General features: G+C 52.2%; 1 protein-coding gene across 1 annotated transcript; it reads left to right on the forward strand.

Moving 5' to 3' along the window:
• Nucleotides 1-3,877: 3,877 nt before the first annotated feature.
• On the forward strand, nucleotides 3,878-7,056 carry SPR (sepiapterin reductase). Its single transcript, XM_005435426.3, has 3 exons — nucleotides 3,878-4,229; nucleotides 4,953-5,243; nucleotides 5,392-7,056. The coding sequence occupies exons 1-3, from the start codon at nucleotides 3,908-3,910 to the stop codon at nucleotides 5,580-5,582; spliced, it is 804 nt and encodes a 267-aa protein (XP_005435483.2). The 5' UTR covers nucleotides 3,878-3,907; the 3' UTR covers nucleotides 5,583-7,056.
• The last annotated feature ends 1,815 nt before the right edge of the window (nucleotides 7,057-8,871 follow it).

An 8,871-nucleotide genomic window follows, 5' to 3' on the forward strand; every position in this document is an offset into this window, starting at 1 on the left:
GACTGCAGCAGGCCCTGAAATTGCTGAGCAATGCTTAGGATTGAGCGTTCCCCAAGAAAAGTGAAATTGCCACCATCAGCATGATTATATCAAATTAAAATCAGAGGGCTGGAATACCTCTGCTGTGGGGAAGGGCTGGGAGAGTTGGGGGTGTTCAGCCCAGAGAAGGGAAGGCTGCAGGGAGACCTTTAGAGCACCTCCCAGTGCCTAAACAGGCTACAAGAAAGCTGGAGAGGGGCTTTTCACAAGGGCGTGTAGTGGTTGGCCAAGAGGGCATGATTTTAAACTGAAAGAGGGGAGATGCAGATTAGGTATTAGGAAGAAATTCTTCCCTGTGAGGGTGGCGAGGCGCTGGCACAGGCTGCCCAGAGCAGCTGTGGATGCCTCATCCCTGGCAGCGTCCAAGGCCAGGCTGGACGGGGCTTGGAGCAACCTGGGCTGGTGGGAGGTGTCCCTGCCCATGGCAGGGGGTGGGACTGGGTGGGCTTTAAGGTCCCTTCCAACCCAAACCATTCTAGGATCCTAAAATCCAGTGGAAGAAGCAAACTGCTGTCAGGGGAGCCAGAAAGCATCTGGTATAAGAACACAGAAACACCAGGGAATGAAGCTTAACCTCTATAACTACGCAGGCAGAGATCCTGACGTCACACTGACCATCACCAAGCTGCTTACAGAGCGTCTCCACCATGCACAGTGTCCATCACGCGACAGAGGTATATGTCTTGGATACAGTCTTAGCAATTTTGGTCATAAATCAGATTTTGCTGACAGGTCAGAATCTTCTTGTTTTCTTCTTGTTGTTTTCTTCTCTTGCTTTCAGCACACAGCACGCCACCCTACAAGCCGCCCACCTGAGGTCAGGAGATGCCCTTTGCAGCATAAAGCAACATTCAACAAATCCTTAACATGACTGACTTAAAAAGCAAGTCAGGGACTGAAAAGACAGCTGATCTGAGGGGGATATTTCATAGCTTTCATGGGTTATGGAAATTTATTTCCCTATTATATCAACCAGTCTTCATAGTTTGAAAGTGCCTTGACTTCATTAATATATATATGAGTTCACATTATACATTACAATGTGATTAAGTAGTGGAATTTTACTGGAGATTTTGGTATTGCTCATACTTAGGTAAAACAAACTGAAGGGCAGCCCAGCCATGGAAATAAGGAGTTTGCTTTTTGGAAGCTTAGAGCTGTCCATGAAAGCTAAAGGATTCCTCGGGACAACCAAGGTAAGGCCAACATCCCAGCCCCTCTGACACATCTCTGAAACCCTCCCATCATCATCTGGCATCAACCATATCAGGGTGCTCCAGTTTGGCTGAGGCACTCATCTTCCAGTATAAAACAATATTCACACCACTCATCACTGGTCTCCAGTTGGACATCGAGGTGTTGACTGCAAGTCTTTGTGTGTGACCATCCTGCCAATTCTTTATCTGCTGTGTAGCCTGCCTGTCAAATCTACGTCTCTCTAGTTTAGAGACAAGAATGTCATTTGGGACAGTGTCACAGGCTTTGCACAACTCCAGGTAGATGGTGTCGGTTGCTCTTCCCTCATTCACCAACACTGTAACCCTGTCATAGAAGGCCACCAAATTTGTCAGGCACAATTTGCCCGTAGTGAAGCTATGCTGGCTGTTACCAATCACCTCCTACTGGGCACAGAGGTGAGATTGACTGGTCTGTAACCTCCCAGGTCTTCCTTATTTCCCTTTTTAAAAACAGGGATTATGTTTCCCTGTGGGGACCTCACCGGACTGCCGCGACTTCTCAAATATGACTGATAGTGGCTTAGCCACTTCATCTGCCCATTCCCTCGGGACACATGGATGCACTGCATCAGGTCCCATGAACCTGTGCACCTTCAGGTTCCTTAGATGGTCTCAAACCTGATCTTCTCAGACAGTGGGCAGTTCCTCATTCTCCCAGTCCCTGCCTTTGCCTTCTGCAACTAAGGCTGTATGGCCAGAGCACTTGCTGGTGAAGACCAAGGCAAAAAAGTCATTAACTCAGCTTTCTCCCTATCCTGGTAACCAGGTCTCCCCTTTCCTTCTGGAGAGGGCCCATGTTTCCCCTATATTCCTTTTATCACCAACGTACCTATAAAAGCTTCTCCTGTTGCTCTGGATGTCCAAGTCTACCCACCCAAGGTCAAGGCAGACAGCACACCGGCAAAACGCAGAATCTGGCCTCCATAAATGATGTGTCTGAGCCAGAAGAGCAAACACAGCAGTGGGACTTCCCCAAGGAGCAGGCGGCAAGAGAAAAGGTAACGAGTTTTTGTTCTTTTCCTACAGGCAGCTGTAGCTGCCAGGGCTCAGGTACCTCCAGAGGTTATGTGGTATTGCAGGGCAGCTGTGCAAAAGCAGCACCATGAGTGCAGGAAATCATTTTGCCGAGGCTGCAGTGACAAGGAGCCAAAAAGATGCATCACATCATCCTCAGCTTGCCTAAATATGGACAGTGCAAGGTCCATCCTTAGCGAAGCCTTTTTTTTTACCAAGGAGCACAAAGGACAGAATGAGACATTGGGAGGAATCTTATGGATTTATAATTTCTCTGCAGGTCGACACTCCAGTTCCAGCTCTGGGCTGGTTTGGTCACCAGTTCCTCCCTCTGATTTTTAATTTTTAGTGAATATTAGCACAAGCAGCATTCATCAGCTAGAAAAACCTGCTTCCCAGACCCTCACTCCTACTTCTACACCCTTTGGTGTAGCCTGGTAGCAGGTTGGATGGAAGAAATGGTCTGCTGGAAGGGAAATCCAGCGAAATAACAGTTATTTCCAGCTGGCCCAGTTCCGTGTTGAGCACAGCTAGGTGGGACAGGATGCAGTGCCTGGCTGGGAACCGGGGCAAGAAGCATGAGGGATACAGGAGACTGGAGCTGCCAAAATAGGAAGGGGGCAACTGGCAGCCACTAAAGCAAGTTCTGCCATCAAGAAGCCACTTGTGGAAAAAATACACATTTGCTTTTTTCTTTTTTTTTTTTTTTGCTGATGATCTGAGATTTTACTGAACATGTAAGGTTTACTTTAGCAAAACAAATATCACTCTTGGGTTTTTGTCACACCATGATTTTTTAATGCTTTATTAGAACACTGGAGGGTTTCAGCCCAGTCTGCAAGTGCTTAATAGAGTGAAACACCGCTTCCCTACCTGCTCACGCACCAGGGGGGCCATCTGTCCTCAGGATTTAACAGCTGTGAAACCAAGCCCAACTGCCAGCTAATTCCAAGCAAACCAGGTACTCCTTGCAAAAACCCTCTTTGAAATCTGTATGCCTTCAAGGACAAAATTACTTGTTTTTTTAAAAAGCCTTTTAGGACTTTTGAGGATCAGACATGCTTTCGCTACCCAATAAAAAACTGCTGCCGAGTGCCAAAAAGAGCGATCACAGAGGAAAAAGGTGTGCGAAGGCTTTGTAATGGTTCGGTTCGGGCCAGGGGGAAAGCAGCCAGGGGGAACGCGGCCGTGGTGGCTGGTGGCAAAGTACCAAGGCTGCGGGAGGCGCGAAGCGGGAATTTACAGCCGCGCTGGGAAAAAATGTATTGGAAAAAGAAAAGTTAAAAAATGTGTTGAAAAATGTATTGGAAAGTGCACTGGAAAATGCATTGGATAAAAAAGGATTGGAGCAAAGCACAAGCACTGTCGCCTGACCCCAGCTCTCGCCCGCCCGCGGGAGCAGGCGACGCCTTGGCGCGGCCGGAAGGGGGCGCGCCGCTCTGCCCACGCCCACCCGGTACGTCGGCATGCCGAGGCGACGGCGGCGACCAATCGGAGGCTGGCGGCGATGCCGGCGCGTTCGGAACGGCCATTCACGAAGCGGCGGGAGGAGGTTATGAATGGGGCGGGGGAGGCGGGGAGGGGCGTTCCCGCGGCCGCCTGCACTTGGCGCCGGGATGGAGCCGGGAGCGGGGCCCGGGCGCTGGGCCGCAGCTGCCTGCGTGCTGACCGGCGCTTCCCGGGGCTTCGGGCGCAGCCTGGCGCGGCTGCTGGCCCCGCGGCTGGGCTCGGGCTCGGTGCTGCTGCTGCTGGCGCGCTCGGCGGAGGCCCTGGCCGAGCTGGCGGCCGAGCTGCGGGGCGGTAGCGGTAGCGGGCTGCGGGTGGAGTGCGTGGCCGCCGACCTGGGCTGCCCGCAGGGGCTGCGGCGGGCGATGGCTGCCCTGCGGGAGGTGCTGCCCGCTGCTCCGCATGGCCGCCTGCTCCTCATCAACAACGCCGGTAAGGGCCTGCTCCCCCCGGGACTCAGTCCCGCCGAGCCCTCCCTCGCTGCACAGCGGCTGAGACGGGGCTCGACCGGGGCTTCGGGTGCCGGTAAATAACCATGGGAGCAGCAGGGATGTCACCTTGTCCGCGTTTTATTTTGTTAACGTAACAAATGCGGGAGCAGGTTGCAAGGTTTTAGCCATTGCTGATGGCACAGGAGCCGCTGGCCACCACCCCCTTGCTGCTCTGCTCTCCGGGTGCAAGCCATCAGAAAAACTTCTAGCCCTGCCTTCTGGAGCTTGGCTTGCCATCTTTAATTCCTGTTCGCCTTTTTTCACCCATTACCACTGTAAACAAGACCATGCATTCCAGCAGACAATAGGTGCCACAGGAGTGAGGTCCTTTGCCGACTTGGTTGCGAAAGCAGAGGCCATGTGGTGGCCCGCGGGGACATTGTACTTCAGGCTGGAGGTTGGGAGCTGTTTTTTGGCAGAGGATTGGCAGGTCTATATCCTGTGTCACCGCTGCTGGTGCAGCAGGTGATCCGAAGGCGCTGAGCAGAGCTGGGCGGTGCTGAGCTCCTCACTATGCTGTGACAGCCTGATAGGGCTGAGCCAGCAGAACTGCAGGCTTGTGTCTGTAATAGTGTTGCATGTGGAAATGTAGGAGAAAAAGGGATCTGCTGTGCTGTTGAACCCATCTTTGATTACTCTTGACTCATGTATCCTTACTTCCTAGGCTCCCTGGGAGACATCTCCAAATCCTTTCTTGATCTCACTGACCCAGATGAGATCAACAGTTACTTTGCCTTCAATGTCACCTCGGCGCTTTGCCTCACCTCCGCTGCCCTACAAGCCTTCGGGAAGAGGCCTGGCTCAAGCAGGACGGTGGTGAACATCTCCTCGCTCTGTGCCATCAAGCCCTTCAAGAACTGGGCACTGTACTGCAGCGGGAAGGCTTCCCGGGACATGATGTTCCAGGTGCTGGCACTCGAGGAGCCTGATGTCCGTGTGCTTAACTATGCCCCAGGTGAGGAGAGGAGCTCATGGATTGCTATTCATTTTCTCCTGGCTTTGTGGATAAAAGGTTCTTGCAGCCAAGCCAGGTACAAGAGGAAAATGAGTCCCAGACTTTGCTTACTCCCCATGTGATTTCTTTTTTGTTGCTCTTTCCCCAGGTCCTTTAGATACGGACATGCAGCTCTTGGCCCGGACTAAGACTGGCGACCCCGAGATGCGTCAGTATTTCCAAAGCCTGCAGGAGAGCAGGCAGCTGATAGACTGCACTGTGTCGGCCCAGAAGCTGGTGAATCTCCTGGAGGAGGACACCTTCCGCTCCGGTGCCCACGTGGATTTCTACGACATCTGAGTTAATCTCACCTCTGTCTTTGCTTTCCTGCTTTGCTTTCTGCTAAGACATGTCTTGGGTGCCTCCAGCATGTTTGGTGACCTTGTGTAGTCCCGTGCAGCTTTCAAGAGAAGACCTCTGGGTGCCTTATACTCTTAGTGCCCCAACGGGAATGAGAGGCAGTACCCTCCTGGGTACCTGCTGACAGGAGCAGGGATTTCTCAGTGGCTGGGTATGGGGCAGCAGAGGTGGCTTTCCCAAGTGAACGGGCATAGAGGCTTAAAGCTGTCCTGCGCAGGAGGGTGTGTGAGCCAAGGAGCTACCGAGGCACACCAGGCCAAGTCAGAAAGCTATCCCAGAAGGTCTTAAAGAAGCCAACAGCAGCGTTAGAGCTGAGTGTCCCTGTGTCTGTCCCCTTTGTTCCACAGAGGCTATGTGCTCAGCACCTGGGAAAGTCACCAAAGGGCAAAAGAGCCATTCCCAGGGCTGGAGGTGGTGGCTGGCACCCAAACCCAGACTCTGACCCCCATCTCACCAGTGGCTTGTCCAGAAGCTCCTGCAATTCTGGGATTGTCTTTGTGCAAGTTTTGTTTATTAAGATGTGGAGCAAAGCTTGTGCCTGTGGTTTTTGCACAAAGGTAATTAATCACCAGGAGAGGGAGCTGCCCATGGAGGAGATGTGAATTTTGGGCGCCTGGCTGGGATCACCAGCTTACATGAACCTGTGCACAAGTGCAGCACGGGTTAGCACACATCTGAGGTGCCACCCTGAGTTCATGCAGTGTTCCTATTTGCACATTCTGGGTCCAAGCCTGGATCTGGGGCTTCAGCCCCTCCTGGGCTGTTCTTTTAATTGTTTGTGGGGTTTTATTGTCATTTTTTCATCAGGTTCCAGGAGGCACAGGCACTTATAGACTGGCTTTTCTAGAAAGCAGCTGATATGCAGTGTGTGTTGGTGGAGGAGAGCCGCTCTGAAGCACAGCGGCATCCCCTGTGTGCCCTGGAAATGCCCAATGTCCCTCTGTGCTCAGTGACAGCAACCTTCCTGCAGTCTTCTGTCCCACCCTGTATTTCAAGTTTTGTCCACCTGGATCTACAGTCATTAAAACTTTCGCATCTGGTCTGGGTCTTCTGATATATCTTTAAAAGTAGATAAATTTGGCGGAGGGTGAGAGGAGACATCCTGGGTTAAGCACTGTCTTCATCCAGCAGTGGCCTCCTGGAGTCCTGTTCTTCCATCTCTGAGCCATTTCATTAATTCTGTGTTAACTTAATCCTGTCAAGCTCAAAAAAAACTTCTCTCCAGCTAGTCTGCTGCTTGGTTTCATCTTCCCTCTATGCCTGTGAAACTCATTATTAGCAAAAACCCCTCTGCTGCTCGCTGTGCTGGCAACAGGGTTGTTTTTCTAGGGTTTGATGCCTGGTGGTGTTTTATGTGGTCTGTGAAACCTGGATGGACCTGCTGCTGCTAAAAATCACATTTCTTCACTGTGCATCTATATGGGTTTGTCTCATCCCGTCTTGGGCAGAAATAATTTTCTGGGATCTGGTGCTCTGTAAAAAAAAAAAACAAACTTAAGTGCTCAGAGCTGGGCATCCCCAAGTCCTGCCATTACAGGACTGTGGGCTGAAGGCAGGTAAGCCCCCACCAGAAGGGCTTAAGGAGCCCTATATTGCAGGAGAAGGTGGGAGGGTGCTGAGGGACAGGGCTGCTCTGGCCACAGGGATGATTTGGTACCAGCCAAGTAGGAGATGCAGATGGGTTCTTCAAGGTAAGACATAAAAACCAGGGTACCCAAGGGGGAGGATTATTTTGGGGCTGTGCATACTCGCTTGAGATCTGACCGTGCTCCAGTGGCTGGGGGTGGGTATCAGCAACTGTGTCTTCCTGGAGCATCTGTGTGAGGGGTTGTGGCATCGTAGAGGTTCCACTTGGAACCAGGCACTTCTTCAACCCAAACCTGTCTCCCAAGAGAGGATACATAGGCAGGGAATGCTGACTTTAAATAGCGAGGTGCTTATGTCCCACTGCACACAATGTTAATGGAATCATTAACAAAACACTGGATTTGTTTCATAGAATGGTTTGAGTTGGAAGGGACCTGAAAGATCACCTAGTTTGAGACCTTTGCCATGGGCAGGGACACCTCCCACCAGACCAGGTCGCTCCAAGCCCCGTCCAGCCTGGCCTTGGGCACTGCCAGGGACGGGGCATCCACAGCTGCTCTGGGCAGCCTGTGCCAGCGCCTCGCCACCCTCACAGGGAAGAATTTCTTCCTAATAGCTGATCTAAATGTCCCCCCTTTTAGTTTAAAATCATCCCCCCTTGGTCCAACCACTGCAGGCCCCTGTAAAAAGCCCCCCTCCAGCTTTCTTGTCAGCCCCTTTAGGCACTGGGATGCTGCTCTAAGGTCTCCCCGCAGCCTTCCCTTCTCCAGGCTGAACCCCCCCAACTCTCCCAGCCTGTCCTCACTGCAGAGCTGCTCCAGCCTCTGAGCATCTTTGTGGCCTCCTCTCACCCTGCTCTAACAGGTCCACGTCTGTCTTGTGCTGGGACCTGGGGCACTCTGCTTCATTTTCTCTCTCCCTTGTTGCCCAGGGAGCAGCAGGAGCAAAAATCAGTCTTGGTGTCCCTATCCCTTCAACTGGGAAACTACATCTGCTCAATGAGCAAACCTACTGCAAACATCAAGCACATTCTAGGCATGAATCCTACAGCTGCGGTGATGTCCTGTGGCTCACGCTGCTGAATTTTGCTGGTGAAGCAACCACATGCTCGCAGTTCCATGGAGCAAGTTTTTCTTTAGCCATTGGCCACTTCATATTTTGTCCCCAAGTTGTCTCCTGGATTTTTTAACTTTTAGGGGTTTCAGCCCCTTGGATTCACTGTGCATGTGTTTAGATGTTCAGTATTGCTCTGTAATCCCAGAGATGCGGTGAGTTTTTGGCTCCCATTCCAGGAGCAGAGCTTTGCCCAGGGAGAAATACCAGTGATGCTTTCAGGGCATCCCCCGGGTACCACCATCCCCTGCTCAGGGACCGTGCCCAGTTCCTGTCCTCCGTGGGTCCATCCAACACCTGTGCACCCATGGGCACTGTGAGATGCAGTGGCAAAACGATCCAAGTATTTTTCTTCCTTTTCCTATCATTTTCTGTGACCAGCTGAGGGCGTGCCGAGACCGGGTAACGGACACCAGCCCGAGCAGAGAATCTGGAGGGTCAGCCAGCTTCAGTGCCCCTGGAAAAGCGACGGGCCGTTGGGTGGGACGAGCGGGACGCAGGCTCAGGCTCCCTCCTGCCTCTGCACCGC

This window comes from Falco cherrug, chromosome 1 (assembly GCF_023634085.1).
Source record: "Falco cherrug isolate bFalChe1 chromosome 1, bFalChe1.pri, whole genome shotgun sequence".
In the NCBI taxonomy this organism is placed as follows: domain Eukaryota; kingdom Metazoa; phylum Chordata; class Aves; order Falconiformes; family Falconidae; genus Falco; species Falco cherrug.